Source organism: Chenopodium quinoa, unplaced genomic scaffold (genome assembly GCF_001683475.1).
Source record: "Chenopodium quinoa cultivar QQ74 unplaced genomic scaffold, ASM168347v1, whole genome shotgun sequence".
Taxonomy (NCBI): Eukaryota; Viridiplantae; Streptophyta; class Magnoliopsida; order Caryophyllales; family Amaranthaceae; genus Chenopodium; species Chenopodium quinoa.
This window is the reverse complement of record NW_018743850.1, coordinates 459,950-481,666: the sequence shown is the minus strand read 5'-3', so window position 1 is coordinate 481,666 and position 21,717 is coordinate 459,950. Positions and strand designations below refer to the sequence as shown.

Here is a 21,717-nt window from a genome sequence, read left to right as displayed (position 1 = left end):
CAAAGCTTCGTCTTACAACGAGAATACCGATTTGTTACTATCTTCATTTATGTAACCTAGAGTAGAGGACTGTTTTTAGCTAGACATTCAACTTTGAATGAAAAATGATGAACCTTGCTATATACATCATCATCGGAAGATGGGGAAACATGCAATTTAACACCAAGAAGGAAAATAGATACAAGTAAAACATTTGCATAACCCCATTTCATTCTCCCATATTCTTTTTACACTTGTATTATTGGACAATTTCTAGCCTAAAATCAAAGAAAAACCCCTAAACAAAATAAAATAATAACCCCATTATCCCAATTACATTCCTATATAGAAACCAAATTACTTAATCCAAAAAAAAAAAAAAAAAAAACCCTAATTTATAACTAAAAAAAACACACTAGCTAATTAATTAATCAATGCCAAGAAGAAACAGAGAGAAGAGGGACATCATTCCAAGCAAGAGAAAGAAACCCTGGTGGAGAATCCACCAACTTATAGGATGAACTATAATTATAATTCCACAGCAATATCTTAGCTTGACTATTTGCATAATGGCTAAGGGTTACCGGCTCAAAACCGGCATTCTCCAATAATCCTTTCCATTCTTCTTTGCATTCCATCCTTTCTCTTCTGGTTCCCGGTAACTCCGGCCCAACTGACCCCATTATTCTCCGCCCGAATATCAACCTCTCTACCTGAACCCGGTCCACTGAATCCCTATCCATATTCGGCTCAAGCGACTCGAATACAGAGGAATAGTATTTGATTGCAGTTTTAAATCGGGTCAAATAACCCACCCGATTTAAACCCACTTCGTATTCACCAAGTGTAACTATCTTCGGTTTCAGTGATTTAGCAAGTTTTAATGCAGCTTCTACTTCAATTGTTGTTTCATCTAAAAGATTGTATAATTGGAGCATAAAGTTAACTGTAAGTACCTCATCCGGGTCAACCCGGAAATTTGACTCGGTCAACTCCTGGATTGGGGTGAGAACTGGTTCGAACTCGAAGTTGAGTTCTAGAACTTTCGCGAACTCTCGAAGACGGTTGCCAGTAGCGAAGAGAGCACTCGCCGGAGATTCCCCTAGTGCTGGAGCAGGAATCCCGGAGATCCGAATCTTATTGGGCTTTCCGGTGGGCCGAGTTGCAAGGGCTTGTAAAAGAGCGGCCCATTGGACTCCTTGTACTATCCCAAAATCAACAATATGGATCTTTTCTGCTCCATCAGTGGCTTCAAGTATAGCTTGATTTGCTGTTAAATGCGCAAATTTAGAGAAAGGGCACGCGTCGTTTAATGCTTTGTATGACAGAGTACACTCCTCAGACGCCGTCGTTTGAACGATTGAGGAAGATATCGGAGGAGAAAGACGGCAAGAAAGAGCCTCGGTGAAGTAGAACGCAACTCGTTGAGTAGGATCGCCGTGTTGTGAGACTGAATCTCTGAGTCTAACCAGTGATTTAACGGCACGTTCAGGGTCAGACTCCGCAACGCGAGCACAATCCAGTAAAGCAGTAATTAATGGCGGCCATGAATGCTCTTGTTCTTGTTCTTCTTCGGCAATAGCGGCGGCAACAGCGGCGGCGTCGTTTTGGTTTTGAGGAGGTTCGAGTGGTTGCGATTGTGGGTCCTTTAATGGAGGAGAAGGTGGGACCCATGGTTGTGTTGTAACGGTCTTATCTGCATCCGAGTAAATAACTCGAGCGAGATCCGACGGTGGAGAAATCGCAACATTGATCCGATTAGGACACGTGGCAAAAGGATCAGCATTAACACCATCATAAAGACTAAAATCAGCGGCGCCGCTTACGCCTTGCCACGCGTCACAAGCGGATTGAAGGTTAGACCCATCATTATTACCGGCTTCAACGGCACCACCACCAGCACTCATTAAACTCTCCATCCACTCGTCGGAGTCAAACTCACCGGGCGCCCCATCGCAAAAATCAGCAAATCGAAACGACGTCGTAGAAGTATGGTCTAACCAAGGCTCGTTGGCGTCAGGCGGTGGTGGGCCGACTTGAAAAGGGTCGTGAAAGGGCGGACCACCGCCGCCGAAGCCCAAAGGGGGTGGTGGGCTGGTGGACATGGGCGGAACAGGGACGGCCCATGGGTTGAGAAAAAAGGGGTTATTTGGGCTGAGAAATTGAGATTGATGGTGGTGTTGATTATGGTGGGTTTGTTGTTGCTGTTGTTGATGTTCGTGTTGTTGTTGTTGTTGCTGTTGTTTGATGACTTGTTGAGCAATAGCCATGAGATTACCACTATCAGCGCACATGTAAGCCATTAGAGGAGGAAGAAGAAGAAGGGCCTAATGTTGAAGACCGTAAAATTAATAAATTAGCATAAAGAGGAAATGAGAGTGAGAGTGAGAGAGAGAGAGTGAAGAGGGGTTAGTGGGGGTTTAGGGGGGGAGGAAGAGGAGAGAGAAAGGGGGAGAATAGAGGGGGAGTGTGGTAAGCTTTAAAGAAGGGAAAAGGTGAGAGAGAGGGGGAGCAGTGAACGAGGCCAAAAACACTGATTAAACAACCCCCAAATCGATGTGTCAGTTGGCCCTACTTCTGTGTTCACCGGTAGTTGTGATCTACGACTACATTTTTAATTCTTTTTTATTTTTGAATCTTAGGCCTTTTTTCCCTAAATATTGTTTCAATTTGTTTTGATGACTTTTAATGTAGAGCTTTGACTATTACGGAGAGTTATGTTAGTTAAGGGTGTTGTTAAACGTCGTTCGTATTTTACTAGGTGATGTTCACATTTTTTACATGAATTTTCTAAATTGCCCTTTGTATATAAATACTCGATAAAGTAAGTTAGGGCTTTACGAGACATTTTCCATCTTACAAAATCACTCTTTGACACTTTCTCTATCTAAAACCTTCCAAAAAATCTGAAATTTTGAAGAAAAAAAAAATTAGAATTTTTTTTTTTTTTTTAAAAAAAACCAAAATAGTTGAAGGCTACTCAAACACAAGCAAATCTTGCAATCAAACGTTGAATCCGACAATGGCAGACCGACGGAGAATTAGGCTGACGTTTGGTGGTCGTGGTGGCGGCGTTAGCGGCGGCGAGCCGGTGAGTTTTTTTTTTGTTTTAAATTTTTGAATTTTGAAAAAAAAAATTCTGGACAAGGGGACTTCCGCCCAGAAATTCCGGAAGTCCAGGGGAACTTCCGGAAATTTCAGGCGGAAGTGGGGTTTCCGCCTGAAATTTCCGGAAGTTCCCCTGGACTTCCGGATTTTCTGGGCGGAAGTCCAGTTTCCAGGTTTTTTTTTTTTTTTTTTCTATTATTCCCTTTTTTTTTTTTTTTTTTTTGGTTTTTGTGTTTTTCTGTTTTTCCACCTTTTTTTTTGTTTTCTGTTTTTCCTTTGTTTTTTATTTTATGTTTTTCTTATTTTTTTTTTGTCCTCGATTTTGTTGATTTGGTGCATGTTTTAATTTGAAAATATTTGTGTCCTTCATTTTTTTTTTTTGAAGTAATTTGTGTCCTTCATTTGTGGCATTAAAATAATTTTTTTCTTGATTTAGTTTTGCAATAGTTATTGATATATATTTTTTGTTGATTTAGTTTTACAATAATTATAGTTTAGCATTAAAGTAAGTTTGTTGTTGCTATGTATTGTTATTGTTATGTAAATTTGGTTTGGTTTGTATTGGTTTTTGCTGTTGTTGTTGTTATGTATTATGGTTGTTTACTTAAATTGTTGTTATTGTTATTGTAATTGTTTTTTTTATTGGGTTGTCGTTGTTGCGTTTAAATTTTGGCAGTTTTGTGGTTAATTATAGTTTTGATTTGGTCTGTTATTGTGTTGAAATTATTTGTAGTGTGTTAGTGTGTTGTTATTGTTAGTAGTGTGTTAGTGTGTTAGTGTGTTGTTATTGTTAGTAGTGTATTAGTATTGTAAGAAAATTCTGATTTGTCGGTGTCACGCTAACTATCTCAAAGAACGGCATCCCGTATCGGTTAGTCTTGTAAGTGGAATCCATACCGATCACATAGGGTTACGTCCGTAGGATGTCTACCATGACCGGATGCGCCATAAAGGCGTGCTGTAAAACGCCTTCATCATCGGACATGACCCAGTAAACATACTGACTCTGTCTCGCCAAATGTAGAAATTGCTGAACAACTCCTCTCCCATCAAATATCTCCTCTCTGAAGTCATTCCGGCAGTTGTAGATGTGTCTGATGTTTGGATGATCATCAGGAAATTGCTCCGCAATAGTCGCCATGATGTTACGCGGTGCAACCTTAGACTTCGTCATGTCACGCACAACCTGCTTCGCATTCGGGCTCAACCCACTAATTTTACGATGACCCTCTGGATACGCAATCATTGAATGGTTGTGGGTCCCAGTTACATCATCTTTCGCCCGGATAAACCAAGTATTGGTGACGAACTCGTAACATATCTTGATGTAGAAAGGACACCCAATGCCCTTGGTTTTGGTGTCCTTCCAAATTGCGTTCTCAAGATCTCTCGGCTTACTCCTGCGTCCCCGGTCACATCTTAAATATCGAACTGGTCGACCATCCCTCTGTTTGTTGAAAGACGATTTCACCAAAATAAATCCCAGATTTATTGCAACAGCATCCGCCCATGTAACTGCATCGTCAAACGTTAGAAAAACCGTGTCTGTCACAAAATGTGCACTGTAATTCACAACGTCACCGTCATCTTCAACCTCCGAATCCTATCAAAATAACAATACAAACAAATAAAACACGCAAGGATTACTATTTTAAATTTAACAATAATAATAACAATAATAATACAAATAATCATAATAATAATAAAAATAACAATAATAACAATAATAATATTAATAGTATTAATAGTAATAGTAATAATAATAATAATAATAATAATAATAATAATAACAATAACAATAATAATACTAATGATAATAATAATAACAATAATAACACTAATGATAATAACAATAACAATAATAATACTAATAATAACAACAACAATAACTACGTAACATTAACAAATAATAACTAATATAATAATAATAACAACAATAGTAATAATAATAGTAGTAATAATATTAATAATAATCATAATCATAACAGAAATTTACAAAATTAACAAAACTAATATTAATAACCATAATAATAATAATAATAATAATAATAACAATAACAATTACGTAAAAACAAAAACAAAAAAAAAAAAAAGGACATCCGCTTGTTTTTTCCGGAAATCTGGGGGAGATCCGCCCAAAATTTCCGGATGTCCCTAATTACATCCGGAAATTTCATCCGGATGTGTACATCCGCCTGAAATTTCCGGATGTTATTGGGGACATCCGGAAATTTTGGGCGGATCTCCCCCAGAATTCCGGAAAAATCAAGCAGATGTCCTATTTACAAAAAAAAAATTCCGAAATACTTACAGATTCTTCCGTCGAACCCTCCGGCGTGTGAACGTTGTCGTCTTCCATCGTAAAACATCACTCTGTACACTTTCCTTTTTTGGCCCGGGATTTTTAAATTCCTCGGGATTACCGTACAATGGTAGAACCGGGATTTTTTAATGCTCGGGATTTTTTTAACACAAGTGGTGGGTCGGTAATGTTTTTAATGTTGTCGGTAACTAAATTTACCCATGGTGGACCCTTAAATAGATAAAATACCCACAAGGGCAAAAATGTCATTTCAATTAAAAATGTGAACGTCACCCAGTAATTTGCGAACGACGAATAGCAGTTCAATTAGTTAATTAGTTTACGAAGTACATATACGGAGTAGAAAAGTGTACAGTATAAATATTGAAAATTCTTATATGTATTTCATACACAATTTTTTGTATGCGGCATGGGTTACTCGAGTTATTTGGTCAAGGGTTACTCAAGTTTCTCGATTAGGGGTTATTGGACTTGCCGGGGTTACTCAAGTTACTTGGCCAGGGGTTACTTGAGTTACCCCTAACCGAGTAACCCCTAACTGAACCCTCAAGTAACCCTTGGCCGAGTAATCCCTTACCGAACTCCTTAAGTAACCCCTGACCGAATTACTTGAGTAATCTCTGACCGAACTACTTAAATAACTCCTACCCGAGTAACTTGAGTAACCCTTAGTCGAGTAACTCGAGTAACCCTTGACCGAGTAACTCAAGTAACCCCTAACTGAGTAATCCCTCAAGTAACCTCTGACCGAGTAACTCAAGTAATCCCTAACTGAATAACTCGGGTAACCCTTGCCACACCGTGTGGCCTGCTGCACCAAAAAGTTGCTGCATTTCATAAGGTGCATTCTTATACTTCTTAATCCTTCTGATACAATGATTAATCAATTGATTCATTTGACTATCAATATCTTTAATTATATACGAAGTATTTTAATTTATATTTTTTAAAACTTTAACCATGTAAAATTGATATGAGCACATCATTTAGAGTGGAAGGAAGCATGATACTTTAATCATTCAAGGAATGGTGGGCTATTTGGTACTCCCTTCGTCCCCAAATGAATAATCCTTTTGAGCAACTTTCACGGGAATTAAGATAGTGAAAGAGGAAGTAGTAAAAGTACATCGGAAAATTAAATTCACATGAGGTTTGCAGAAAAGTAGAGAGAGAAAGTAATAAAAATACATGAAAAATCTAACTTTGTACAAATATTGTTGCAAATTGGGGCGTATTTTAATGCAAATGGGATGATAATTTTGGGACTAGATTTTGACCATAACGGGGCGTTTGGAATGTGGGAATGAGATTTTGGGGATTGAAATGTGAGAATGAGATTGAGAATAAATTGTTGGGAAGATATAAAAATATGGCAATACTTTGTTTGGATGGCAAATGGGAATAGGCAGGGAATAAATAACAAAAATACAAAATTATCCTTACTAATCTTACTCCTCCATTCTTTTTATTAATGACAAAAATGTCAGTTTCTTCTTATTCCATTCCCATTCATTTATTACCTACTCTCCCTAGGTAATAAAATGGTGGGAATTCACCCCATTTATTCCCAATCTCATTCCCTTCTTTATTCCCAATCCCATCTAACAAACAAGAGAATTATTGATGATTCACCCAAGGCAATTCGGCAAGACGTAGTAGAGCCAATGTATGGTAAGTGGTCATCCAGTCATTATAGAACGGTAAAAAGCAAATTTTGACAACAAAAAAGGGAGTTCATGCTCATGGTATTAGATAAGTTGGTAAAACTTAAAGGTGGTGGGAAAGTGTGAGGAAGTCCATGCGCATAATTACCATTATCATGAATGACAATAATAAGTGTTTGTTAGTACATTTATATCTCATGTTGGTATAGTAATTGTATTGTATGAAGTTTAAAAATACCAACGAAACTTTGTTATTATCATTAAAGACGTGAACAATTATTGATTTAAACAACCTTGGGAGCGCGTTTCTATTTGGACGGCTAGGGGGCATGGTCTACTAAAAGGATGAAAGTGAGTGGGGGTACTAAGTGGGGTAGATGCCAAGAAAATCTAAACCAACCGTAATGAATTAACTGAATTATAACTGTTGAAAAGCTAATTTGAGCTAGCTAGTACTCCATATTGAACTACTTTTGAGAGGGTATTACAATATTTGCTTTACAAACATCAACAATGGAATTAAAAATCAACAAGATGTATATTCAGTGTAAGCTATATCAAAATAAAACATCTCTAATATCATTCATATGTTCTTATTTGGTTGCAAATCTTGCAACTAAGTAGAATGGGTCATAAATAAAATATTAATTAAATAAAAAATGTAAAAGAGACGAAATTTTTTCATGTTGTATCGTATACATGATCAGCAAATCAATCAGTCCCAACTTCTTTTTATTGGCCTAATCATCTCCTATCCTCCTTAATATATCAATCCACTGATCCTCCACCACCATCACCCCATCCCCTACTAGCCCCAACCACCAACAAAATTTCATTCACTATAACCTCTACTCCATCCTATCAACCAACCCACCACCATCAACTCAATATCGGACTTCATATGCACCAACTCACAGTTCAACTTAACTCATAATCCATCACAACCTTACACGGAGAAAATCAAATACAAAAAGGAAAGAGTATAAAGGAACCAGATTCAGCTACAAGTCTAATAATGTTTATAACTGAATTTGTTATATACTTATCAGCTTATGTTCAATGAAACAATAACGAAAATTAACGATCACACATCAATTTCATAGTACTTTTAAGTGAAATACAACAAAAACTTCTACTCATAGAAGTTACTTAATCAAAATCATCTTTTGCTAATGACCACCCTGAAACTGCAATAAAAAGAAAGCAACAAAAAAGAAATGGGTAAAAAGGAGACAAATTAGAAGTCATAGTCCTTGCATGGTCCTGGTAAGATGTGAAATTTCAGCACAAAAATCAAGCCCACCACCTTCTCTCTCACGATTGGTTATTTCATTTTTATCCCGTTTGACAGAGCACTAGTGTCAATCTAACTCATCCTACGTACATCGTATGCCCTCATTTTGCTTTCTCATACTGTTTTTGTTGCAACATTACTCCTTAATTTACCAGAATTAGAGTATATCCGTGCTAATCGGGATATATCATATGCGAAAGAAAACAACTTGAAAAAGTACATACAAAAAAAAAAGGGTTGGATAGGTTGGTGTAAAATGCATAGAATTTGAATATTGGATATTTGAAAGATCATGGTGAAATGTTGCAAAATAGATGGCATTACATACATGGCAATTGGCACTGCAACATCCTTATCACAGTTATCAGTATGCCACTTCTCAATTAATCCATATATGACATTGAGCATTTCGAGTCGATCACATACAACTTGCAAGATTTTTTCATTGATCGTTTTTTTAAGAAACTCCGTATTTTTTTTATTTTTTTTATCATATCAAAATAATACAGTAATTGTCTTCTTTATTTAGAAAACATTTAGAATTTTGAGCTTTACAAGTTGTGCATATAAATAAATAAGAGTCGATGTATTTAAACAACAAAGTAGCAAACAGTTGTTTTATTGCATATCAGTCTTAAGGTCAAATGAGAACCAATATTTCCATTGGGTTGGCTTTGTCCTTTGAAGATATAATAGTAATTTAGTTTGTTTTCTCTTTTATTGTTTGTTTACATGATGCCCAAAAAAAAACAAGAAAAAGAAAAAGAGAAACAATATTTCCACTTCGTATTATTATAAAGATCAAGTTAATTGCATATGATTTTTCCTTTCTTCTTTATTAGGAATAGATGATGAAAGCTAAAGCAAATACTTCTACATTGCCAACAGAAGAAACTGAATGTAACATATTTAAATCAATAGAGCAATTTTTTTTGCTTAAAAAAAAAAGGAAAAGACGTGGAAAAGTCGTCAAAGCCGCAATAATTTGTTCAAACAATCAAACTAAGTCACTTTCTGGAACTCATCCTAACCGAAAGAGACACCAAGTTGAGCAATATGCCAACAATTTTATGAAAGATCTACAAAAAGAGAGAACGAAAGAGCTCATTTTTATTGTAAACAAATGGAAGGTTGAGGATGTACATTAAGCAGAAAAATACTCAGTCAAAAAATCAAATTGGTTGCTTTCTTTGTGTCGTGTGAATGAGGTATATGAGTTGTACACTTGTGCTACAAGTATCTCTAATTGTGATGAACTAAGTTTTGTCCGTTACGAGGATACGTAAGAACATTAAAACATGTCTCGGGGAGTTTAAGGAGAGTTTATTAGAGTAATGAACAAACTTTGTTTCTTTTAGACTAATAGACTCGATCGTAACTAGCAATTTACTGTTTTTCCTTATATGCCTTCATACAGTTTTGTCAAAGTTTGAAGTACGTACTTCATGTCGTCTATCTTATTGCCTAAAATCCTAGGGTATACATTTGTATAAAGTGATAGTTCCGCATTGACATACTTGTCCAGACAAATGGAGGTACTAAAAAAAACAGATTAAGTACATAATACAGAGTATTCTTTTAACGTTCACACTTTCCTTTTTTGCACTTTCACTTATTATACAGTATCAGTTATTCTACTACTAATGGTATGCAAAGGAAAATCTTTTGAAGTGTAGATAGAAAGTCCCGTTGAAGAAAGTGCAACAGGGAAGTCTTTAGTCTGAAGCTTTGTCTCTTAAGCTCTTATACAAAGTTGTATAGATTCTCTCAGAACCTTTGTTAGTTTAGAAAGTATAAAGAGTAATTTTAATGAATATGTAGTTACCCTACCCCAATCCCATGAAAAAACTAGTGGAAAATAACTGGGAGGAAAAAATAAAATAAAATTAAACACAGTAAATAAAAGTGCAGGATTGTTTTATATAGTGAATATTCAAAAGTTATGAATATTGAAAGGAGACATAATAATTTAAGTTAGGAACAGAAATATAATATAATATGACCTGCAAATTAATCTAAATCAGTGTGTTAACTCTCACTTTCTGATGGGAGATTTATTTTAAAAAATAATGGTAATTGGAAAATGGTTGGTGCTTCCATTGCTAGTCAAAAATTAATTTACATTTGATGATTTAAAGCTGAGAATACTTCGCACTGGGACACTTCAGTTCTACCACGAGTACTATATCCATGTAAGCATGTAGCAGTCATTTATGGCATTTCTCAATTATTGCAACAAGGGGATTGAATCAAGCAGAAGAATGCAAGTTTTCTAACAGTACAGTGGAGTTTTCTTTTTCATACACTACGTACTATTCTATTTTATTTTATTTGATTCCAGATCAACTTGTCACATACTCGGAATCGCTTGACTTGAATCGAAATTAACTTGATTTAACATCAATCACAACTTAATTAAATTGAATTGTTTTTCTTAGTCCATAATAACTGTGGTAATAAGTCTCCTAACCTAAATGAGCTCGATCCATTAAAACAACCTAATATGAATTAATTCAACCTAAACCTTAATCAAATGATATGATAATCCTCTTTTTGCTTATGCGAGTGTGCTACATATGCACCTGACATTTTTCTTTTCATTTAGCATGACAGGGTTGGTAACTTGGTGTACCTTAAGTAAGGTGTAAGAAAGCGATCATAAACATGCTGATGCATTGAATTGTTGAATGTCAAGCTAAAACTTTTGGTCAAAGAAAAACAGAGTACATCTATTTTACAAAACTCAATTGACTAGTAAAATTTTTATGTACTTTCTTCCCTAGGAAAGGATATGACTAAAAAGTCATGTATAATTTTATTATTTGCTCAATTAAGTAATTCATAATTTAGATCTCACCAATTAAATTATTGTATTTTCTAAACACCAAAAAAATTATTATATTTTCTAAAGTGATACAGGGGAGAGATTACTTCTAATTACTAGAGAAAGACGTTAGCACTTGGTAGTGGATGTCACTGTGCTTTTGACTATATCATTTAAGCAAATGATTGCTTTTTTTTTTTAAAAAAAAAAAAATTTAATTTTCTGACGATTATTGATGATGGTGGTGAATTATGTATTTTTTTATAGTAGAAGAACTGAAGAAAAATAGTCGTTTCTCGTTAGTCAGCAAACTTAATAATTAAAGCTCAAGACAAAAGTGTTTTTATATTTAAGTCCCAGATGTTAGTTAATTATAGAGCAAGATCGATGTCACTGTAAAACAGTACTCCGTATGATCATTGTAGTGTTATTTTGCCCATAAACTTATCCTTTTTATTTCTTAACGTTAGGCTAGCATCACTAGAATTGTATCTAGCTATAAAATGTGCTAATGTATTACCCGCCCAATGAATTTGACTATATTAAATTCAATTTAATACTCCATAATTACTTGACACAATAAATCGAAGCTACAATTATCACTCTAAATAACAAAAAATAAATAAAAAAATAAAAATGCTACGGAATACAATATGTTTCCTTATCATTTTAAATAGACTATAAAATCAAATTAAATTAGACAAAAATGAGTTGTACTAAGATGAGGAAATCTCACTGCTAATGTAGTCCATGTTACTTTGCCACCCTCTATGGGTCTGAAAATATCTAAGGCTAAGACCACCTTAGTTCAGGAGGATGAACTCTTTTTGGCAAGTATGAACCATGAACTGTAGAAGCACTCGAGCACTCTATCCCTTCAGAATGCTTCACGACTCAACCTGGCCTGGTTATTATTTATTGGTTTGAAAACTACATACTTTATCTTAATTTATATACTAAATGGTATTGATTTACTTCTAGGTGAATTCGTTGCCTATTCGATGAATTTTGTAAAGTTCCGTGACAACAACATTGCAATCTACAATGTTGTGTTTGCAGTTATCATCTCTACTAAGTTACAAAAACCTGCCTCAATCTCCCCATTATTTCATCCACTAGATTTGCGCAAACTCGATTATCTATCACAGAGCTAATGTTGGGAAGCACTAGATCTGCTGATACCATTTTTAATTAATCACTTATGATATATGATAAAAAAAAAATCATAGCAACAATACCAAGGCACCTCATTCTTATTGTTACGTACATGCTCTTCGTATACATAGAAAAAAAAAAAATTAACCGAAGTACAAATGCATCAATAAATGAGCAAATATTGGACATAGTGTGTCCTAAAACTCCTAAAGGATTTTAAAATTGCAATTGTACTTCGTACAAGTAATGAAATGAATTGTAGAATAAGGAAAAAAAAAAAAAAAAACTATAAATTTCAATGAAACTTCACATACCAGGAAGAAGGTAAGTATAAGCATAATGATAGCAACTGAAATTAAATTGAAATTCATCCACAATTTAATGTTTAAAATCGTCAAATAAGAAGCAATTAAATAATGGATTGGTGACTAAATTACCATGTTTGATAAGCTTATTACCTAGCAAACTAGCATCCAAAATCTTAAGGTAAAAGAAGTTCATAAATCGAACATAGAATTATGCTCATACGTCGTAAATCAATCAATTCATATGTAGGGTTCAGAAAAGAGTAAAATTTCAATGCTAGTACAAGTATTCAAATTTATATACAATCTATAGTATAAGTTTAAAATTGTACCTTGTTGATACTAACATTCCAACCTTTGGAATCTGCCTTTTTTTTCTTTTTTTTTTTTTTTTTTTTTTTTGAGTTCAAGGAATCTGCCTTTATTTGCAGCTGTTTTGCTCATATAACAACACAATTACCTAACTTACAGAACGGTGATGAAGATCAATATTTTTGTTTCTATCACGTTTTTATATGGAAAGAAATGACGCTTTTGGAAGCTTCAACAACGGCGAAATGAGAAATCTCCAGTGTCTCTCTCCTGTTTTCCGCTTGTTATTTTCAGCCTCATCTGGGTTTGGTTTATTTAATTTTTAAATGTAATTCAGGTCTGTGGGTAAGGGTTTATTTTGAGCCGGGTTAAACAAGCTGAGGTAGACTGGACCAGGAACAAAAACACATGAAAATTACAAAATTGCCACCGGGGTACACCATCCTAGATTTACCTGGGTACATATAAGAATTTGCAGTGGGCTGAATCAATATACACGAGCCTTAGGAGGGAAAGACTCCACCTCGTTGTCCAATGTGTTCATGTGGACTGGCCGATAATCTAGTCTAACCTTCTCATCCTCCCAATATCTGCATTATCAAAAGAAATATGCAAGAACATAATTAAATACTAGTCTTCTGTCAAACAAAAAAAATAAATTATATACTAGTCACAAATCTAAACCAGAGAGAAGAAGCAACTGTATGCAGACAAAAAAAAAAAAAAAAAAAAAAGACAGAAACACTATATTATATACATGATGCTAACTAATTGTTTTGGATGTGAAGCTGCAGAGAGAAGGACGAGAATACTCAAGACACAGATATGAATAGTATTTTAACAAACTGCATGTACAAAGAATGATCCTAGTGGTGGATGGACAAAGTTATTTCAGTAAGACGTGAAATGGGAGTACATTCTGCCTGTATTTCAGTAAACTGATTGTCATCAACATTCATTAGCATTCTTGTCATTAGAAGAAGAGCATAAAGTGTAAATCACATACCCTAGAGTGTGTTTCATCCAGTTTTGATCATCCCTTGTCTGCAAAACCAAGTGAGCAAGAATGTGAGAAAACAAGTGCATGGAAAGAATAAATTATTGAAGTATTGCAGCTGAACAAACCGTGAAATCTTCACGAGCATGAGCTCCTCTGCTCTCTTTCCTAGCCTCAGCAGAGTGCATAGTGATGCACGCATTAATCAACAAATTTTCCAACTCTATGGTTTCGATCAAATCAGAGTTCCTGAGAAGCAATGTAAAAAAGATAAAATTAAATACTTTGATAGAAAATAACAAATTAATGAATAAAGCCATAACCAAAAAAAATAAAATCATACCATATCAAACTGCGGTCTTTGACTTGAACATCATGAAAACTACTCCATGTTTTATCAATCAATTGACAACCTGCAAATAATAGATACAAGAACATAATGTTACACATTGAAATTGTAATTTGCTATGGAGATCATCTGTTCTTGTGGAGTAAAAATAAGGCACATGATTTATAAAACCAAGCCCATATGGAGAAGGAAATACTATGTTTGACTTGGTTGTTAAGAGAAGACAAAGTACGAGAATACTTTTAAACATGCAACCTTTTTCCTTTTAGTCTTGTTGTGGAACGTCAAGCAACCCTTCCCTTCCCATAATTAGTTCATTTTGTCTACCCAGGGGCAGGGATTAAAAAAAGGCTTAAAAGCCCTAAAAAGGAAAAGTGTGAACTACATAGCTTATAGCCACAGTAAAATTACTAAGACCTTCGGAGGATAGATACTATAAGACAAAAGAGCTTAGTGATCCTATATCCCAAAAGAAATCAGTGATCCTATACGCAAATTAGTGATCTTATATGACAATAGAAATTAGTGATCTTATATATCAACAGAAACTAGTGATCCTATTATATCAACAAAAATTAGCGATTCCATGTTTCTACAGAAACTAGTGATCCTATATGCCAAAATACTTGCAACTAATTTCCATCTCAGCTTTCAAAAAAACCTTCAAGGACATACGAAGTATAAGGTTTTGACAAATCCAATAAATCAAAAAGATCAAGAAGCAAGTAAGCAACTACAACTACAAGTGCCAAACTGCCAATATTTATGCCATATCCTCCCAATTGATACGAACGGAACAGGCAAGAAGTGAGCATCACCTAATATATAAATTATACGGAGTAAGCATATTATACCTTCTTCCAATGTACTCTGTGTGCGGAAGACAGCAGCATTATTCTGCATAACTCGTTGCATATTTAAGCGGATTTGGGAAGTTGGAAGAAAACCGTTTGAATTTCTTAATTTGTCTAACCATTCGATAGTCTTCTCCCCAGCATCCTTAGGCAAAGGTTTCTGGTTCTCCCCTGCAGGATGCCAAATTATAAGTATCTTGATGGTACTAGATAGTCTAGCATTCAGAATTCAGGCAGTACGAAGCAGAACTTTCTTCTGAAGTCCAATTACCTGGTTTAGTGATCTCTGCAACTCGGTTGGCACAAGCTCGACCAAAAACAACAATGTCAAGAAGAGAATTAGCACCAAGACGGTTAGCACCATGAACTGATGCACAAGCAGCCTCCCCAGCAGCCAATAATCCAGGAACCACTGCATCTGGGTCATTATCTTTTATGGTGACAACCTGAGCAGAAAACCATAATTAGACTCTTAAAAACTTCCTAAATTTAACTATTTTAACATCAAATTCTTAATGCTATTACCTCTCCGTAGTAGTTTGTGGGGATTCCACCCATGTTATAATGAACAGTTGGCAAGACTGGGATGGGTTCCTTAGTAACATCAACCCCAGCAAAGATAGCTGCTGTCTCAGAGATACCAGGAAGTCTTTCCTTGAGTACTTCCGGAGGCAAGTGATTTAAGTGGAGGTAGATATGATCCTTCAAGGGTCCTGTTCATGGCAGATTTAGCATAATTTCAGACTATGGCTTGAGTGAAAGATGACAGGTTGGGTTGACCAGATATGTAACAGAGTACAAAATAATAACCAAAAACAATAATCAGCAATATACTAATCATCAAAGTAAACAGCAAAGAGATCAAAAGTGTACACAACTGCTATTGACCGGCAGATAGATCGCACACCAAAATTTTTACAAACACCATATGTGGATACTGTTAAGGAAACGGGGAAAGAACAAGGTCTGTATTACACAATAATGAAACCTAGATGGATCAACATCTTCAGGAGATTCTTCATTCCCTCCACAATTCCATATCTAGGTGCAGAGATAAGAGTAAGTATATTAAGCATATACAATAGAAAAACAGATGCATCTCACCTACACCACGGCCTTCTCGAATTTCCATCGTCATAGATCTTGACACAACATCCCTGGATGCAAGATCTTTAGCTGTTGGAGCATATCGTTCCATGAACCGCTCACCCTCGCTATTTCTCAGAATACCTCCTTCACCACGGGACCCTGGTAGGAATGAAGAAATCATCAGATCATAGCCATTGTTTATCTATCTATTCTTTTTATCAGGATGCTAGGTGAGAAGGAAAGCTCTCTTCTACAGCAAAATTGCAGAAATAAGCAGATGCAGATGGAAAATGTTCAGAAAATTGTAGATTCGGGATTAAACTACAGATGATTAATCAACGTTCATTTAGAATGAATGGACAATAGAACAAAAAGGAACACCAAATATTTAGTATGAGAAGAATCAACCTTCAGTGATAAGGCATCCAGCACCATAAATACCAGTTGGGTGGAACTGCACGAATTCAAGATCCTGCAAAACAACAAAATGTTAGCATAGCAGAACATCAAAGGTGTATCAATCGTGTTAGAGTAGCCTGCCACTGAGTAAGCATCAAGAAATAAGAATAAAGCACTGGCAAGGATTTTAACCTCCAATGGAAGTCCAGCACGTGCCACCATTGCATTTCCATCTCCGGTACATGTATGTGCAGAAGTTGCAGAGAAATATGCTCGTCCATACCCCTAAATAAAGGAAAAGGAGAAGTGAAATTAAAAAAAAAAATTATGAACATGGTGTTATGCAAAATGAGGAATTTTTTGTAAATTGATAAGAAAAAGTTACCCCAGTAGCCAAAATTGTTGATTTAGAACGGAATCTATGCAACGTCCCATCTTCCATATTCAAAGCAATTACACCTTGGCAAGAACCTAAGCATAATATCAATAATCAGAAAGATTCACCACAAAAAGAGAAAAATAAGCCTACCAAATGTCATGCCCACAAGATCTATATAACAAAAAGGAAATGATGATCGTTTAATTTGCTCAATCACGGATTGCAAAGTGACAGCACAAATTAAACTTGACAACAAGCTAGAAGGATATTTCAATAAATTTCAAGATCTTATTCACTTAGCTGCAAACTCATAGTCTCAAAAAGAGCACTCTCATCTATTCAAGAGCTTATCATCCAGAAGGATAATTCTCACAGGCAAGTACGTTATATTTTCACCGGTATTAATTCCATTGAGCCATACTTAATATTGAAATTGAAATCAGTATAAATATTATGATTTTGAATGATAATATCTTGCCTTCATCATCCATTATAAGGTCCAACGCAAAGTATTCCACAAAAAATTGTGTATTATGCCTCATAGCTTGTCCATAAAGAGTGTGTAACAAAGCGTGGCCAGTACGATCAGCAGCACATGCGCATCGATATGCTTGCCCCCCTGTAGTAAGATGACAGGCAACGCAGAAAGTATCAGAGATCAAATTCAGCAATTCAGAATAGAACTTAAACTTTTTTTATCCACAGACCTTTTCCAAAGTTCAAGCTTTGACCGCCAAATGCACGTTGATATATTTTCCCATCTTCTGTACGAGAAAATGGCAAACCATAATTCTCAAGCTCAATAACAGCTTTTGGTGCCTCTCTGCACATATACTGTATGGCATCCTGGTCACCTGCAAACAGAGATTTTGTGTCATACAACAATCCAAGATTTTCTACTGAGGAAACGACAGATTTTCCGAAGTTGAAATTGCAGAGTCTATTTAACTATAAATCGGTAAAGGAGCATTTGTACTGTAATACAAATGAATAAAATGAGTTGAATTGCACGCACCTAACCAGTCACTTCCTTTCACCGTATCATACATATGCCATCTCCAATCATCTTCACTCATATTACCCAAAGCAGCATTAATTCCACCCTGCATCAAACCCACACTTCAACTCATAATACATTCAACAAGTAAAACACAAAATTCTATAGCTACATTTAACTTATAATATTTTCGATGACATGCCTGATGTGGATCAAGAGGGAAATTCTTTTGAAGAGCCAATCATATTGGTTTTAAGGCCAATAGGGTTTGAGCTTGGAGTAAAGAATCAAGAATGGTTAACATGCGCAGCCATTGAAGAAGAAGTCAAGGTCCAGTTGGGTTCCGACGACGGCAGTGGCGGCGACGCGCCGATCTGGGTGCCACGCGCCGGCTCCCTAGCTCCGGCCTGAGTCCAGCTACACGGCGGTGGGGCGCGTGTCGATGATGGCGGCGCGTGAGGTGGTGGTTCGGCGGCAGTACGAAAAGAAAGATTTTCCTAACTTAGTTTTTTCTAGAGTTTTTGCTTGCAAGTTTTTACCTTTCACTTGAAAGGGTTTTTCTTGGTTTAAGCAATTAGGAATCTTCTTAATTTCTGTTAATTTAGTTTAAAATAATTTCTAAGTCAATTAGGAATTGTTTTAAGAAGTTTTAGGTTAATTAGAACTAGTCTTATTACTAGTTTCCTAGTTCCATTAGAATTGGTTCTCCTATTCTATCTAGGATACTTGGGGATCAAGGCTAGGGTTTTTTCCTAGTTCGAATAGACTTAGGAATAGTTAGTTTTAGTCTATAAATAATGAAATTTTCGTGATTTTTCAGAACATTCGAAAATCATTAAAATTCAAGTTAATTGTTTGTTTTGCTTAATTGCTTACAAATTCTTTTGCTAGTTTTCAATTCAAGGAGTTGTTTTGATAATTAGAACGTTCAATTCTTAGTTCTAGGAGTAGTCTAAGTTTTGTTCATCAAAGTACTTAGTTCCAGGAGTGGTCTAGGTAATTTGAGAGGCGTTGAATTCGTTCCAGGAGTGGTCGTTTTCAAAGTCATATCCGGTTCGTTATTCTTAAGTTGTTCGATTTTCTTAGGAAATTCGAAGGGCTTGTGTTACTTGTGTGATTTTAGATTCTTTATTAAGTTAAGGGGTTTAAATCCACATCAAATTGGTATCAGATTTCAGGGGTTTTGATCGTTCAACAATTCGTTCATCAAATCGCACTTGTTCTCGGATAACCAGTTTTTCTGTCAACTTCAGAAGGCTCGTTCTCCTTCGTTACAAGGTCTTTTCAGGTGATTCTTTTTTTGATTTTGGGTGAAATTTTGTCTAATTTCTGCCTGTGAAATTTCGGAATTTTTCGAGTTCGTTTGCTATTAAACTGGACTGTTTTCCGCAACTGTGTCAGTTTTGGTCCGATTTAATACTTACTGCTCGTTGTGTGCGATTTTGTTCCAAGTTGTGTTGCGATTTTTGTGGGATATACCTGTGTGGATAAGGGTTCTTTTATTTCTGTTTTTTTCACATAATTATGGAGGAAGGGATCCGAAAATCTATGGATGAATTTGCAAAGTTACTTCAAGGTCATAAAAAGAAGAAAAAACATGAAGATGATAACGTAGATTTTGGCTTTGGTAACAAACATATGCAACAGACAATTCAGAATCAATCAATATTCTACTGCTACATGTACTGAACTTGATTCGATCATGAACGAAGTCATAAAATAACTCTGCAGCTATTTGTGTTGTATCACATTGCGTATACTCGTAAAACACATAATCATAGTATATACACCTCAAAATTCACAATAAATTCTTCGGAAATAGCAATAAAAAACTCTTGCATTGTATAGTAAAATAACACATCAAATTACATCACCACATAATAAAAATGGTTTATCTAATCGAATTTCGGCAAGTTATTCTAATTTAATCAACTCCAACCACGATCAAAGTTAACAAAATCAAAAAATAAATAACTTAAATAATTAAAAAAAAAACCTGAGCAGCGACGGTGTGAGAACGAGTAGGAAAAAGCTTAGTGATACAAGCAGTATTGAATCCATGTTCGGATAATCCGATGGCGGCTCTTAATCCGGCGCCACCAGCTCCGACGACCACCGCATCGTAGGTGTGGTCCACCACCGTGTAACTGGAACCACCAACAGCAGCACTCTGCAACAATTTCATCAATTAATCATAAAAAATTGATTGAATTTTGAAGATCGCAAAATTAAAAATGAAATTCATAAGAAAATTAATAATCTGAAACCTAGAAATGCAGATAAAAACTTACAGACTGAGAGGAGAAGAATCTTGGAAAGAGATAATGAGAGAAGATTGGAGATGATTTCGAGGAGTTGTTCCATGAATGAGATCGAAGACCTCGCGAAACGCACCTCCACATCTTTTTATCTTCTTGTTGTTAAATTTATGTTAGAAGTGAAATGAAGTGTTCGCGTTATTTAAATGTATTGTGGGTTCTGCAAAAGGAAGGAGAGAGGGAGGGAAAGAGAAGAGGCGAAATTGCAAAAATTAGTGAGAATTTCACAGTTTTAATGGTATGTTTAATTTGATGATGGTGGTGAATTCATGACGTGTATAACTTAATGGAAATGTTTCTTTATAGGCTTGTAGGAGTTGTAGCCATTGGTTGGTACTCCATTTACCATTTTGCCCATAGGCCACTTTTTTTTTTTTTTTTTTTTTTTTAGGAAAACTAAAAATTTAACATGGAGTGTAGTGCTGTATATTTGATTCTAAATTAATTATGTACAAATAACAAAGTATTAAATATAAGGCAAACGCTAATGAACGTCACGGGAGCATTAGATAAAAATCAAATTTGGAAATATTAAAATATAATTAACATTAATTACACCGATTGACGCGTGGTTTTGTCATGCATTCCAAACTTAATGCTTCGTACTATTTTAAGTAATATATTAATTAGTTATCAAACGCCTCGGGACATTTGATAGCAAGATCTTAAATATAATTATAGTTATTCAGAGTAGTAGATCTATTTTAATTAATGAAATAAAATTTTGTACCAAACTTATTAGGAGTAATTGGTTTGAGATTATCTTGTAATTTTGAGGTCGTAAGGTTAAATCCTCTCATTAGAGAAAAGGACATTTTTATATTTCTAGCATTATTGTCATTGTCTTAGGCCATGCACTTTAGATTCTTTTACATGCAATACTTTTTTTCAAAATGGTTAAGAATGTGTTACATACTGTTAGAAAATTTTTAGAGAGGGAATGCTATTATAATCACAAAGTAAATAGTTTTGTCAAAAAAATAAAAAATAAAAAATCACAAAGTAAGTTAATAACATATGCTTCATGTATTGCCAAAGTTTCATGCTTAATGAATGATTAATTGTTCTTATTTTAAAAAATTCAAGCGACTTGTTACTAACAACAAACGCTTTGTTATTCAATAGAGTAACAACATAACAATGTAATCAAAATTTAGACCATATTGTTCCAAATTACATGTCTAGGGATACATAATGAGTCCAAATATATCTCCTACGAGTAATTCAATTTCACTCTGTGCATTATATCAAAAAATCGAGAATAAGGGCAAATTTAGAATTTCAAATAGTTTCTTATCCAAAATAATGAAAGATTAGCTGTAATAGATTAGGTTTAATAAAAAAAAAAAGAACACCGCCTTAGAGAAGAAA

At 35.1% G+C, this 21,717-nt stretch overlaps 3 protein-coding genes across 3 annotated transcripts; all 3 read right to left on the bottom strand.

Moving 5' to 3' along the window:
- Positions 1-92: 92 nt before the first annotated feature.
- On the bottom strand, positions 93-2,745 carry LOC110685787 (scarecrow-like protein 4). Its single transcript, XM_021862307.1, has one exon. The coding sequence runs from the start codon at positions 2,280-2,282 to the stop codon at positions 411-413; it is 1,872 nt and encodes a 623-aa protein (XP_021717999.1). The 5' UTR covers positions 2,283-2,745; the 3' UTR covers positions 93-410.
- Positions 2,746-3,997: 1,252 nt separating this feature from the next.
- Positions 3,998-5,446, bottom strand: LOC110686244. Its single transcript, XM_021862864.1, has 2 exons — positions 5,399-5,446; positions 3,998-4,690 (listed from the first exon to the last, which is right to left on the bottom strand). Exons 1-2 carry the CDS (start codon positions 5,444-5,446, stop codon positions 3,998-4,000), a joined length of 741 nt encoding a protein of 246 aa, XP_021718556.1.
- A 7,470-nt stretch (positions 5,447-12,916) lies between these two features.
- Positions 12,917-20,806, bottom strand: LOC110685786 (succinate dehydrogenase [ubiquinone] flavoprotein subunit, mitochondrial-like). The gene is made up of 16 exons (XM_021862306.1): positions 20,320-20,806; positions 20,025-20,198; positions 18,047-18,134; positions 17,739-17,885; positions 17,510-17,650; positions 17,038-17,123; positions 16,845-16,937; positions 16,662-16,725; positions 16,269-16,412; positions 15,690-15,877; positions 15,436-15,610; positions 15,165-15,335; positions 14,305-14,374; positions 14,090-14,210; positions 13,971-14,008; positions 12,917-13,554 (listed from the first exon to the last, which is right to left on the bottom strand). Exons 1-16 carry the CDS (start codon positions 20,428-20,430, stop codon positions 13,452-13,454), a joined length of 1,914 nt encoding a protein of 637 aa, XP_021717998.1. The 5' UTR covers positions 20,431-20,806; the 3' UTR covers positions 12,917-13,451.
- Between the last annotated feature and the right edge of the window lie 911 nt (positions 20,807-21,717).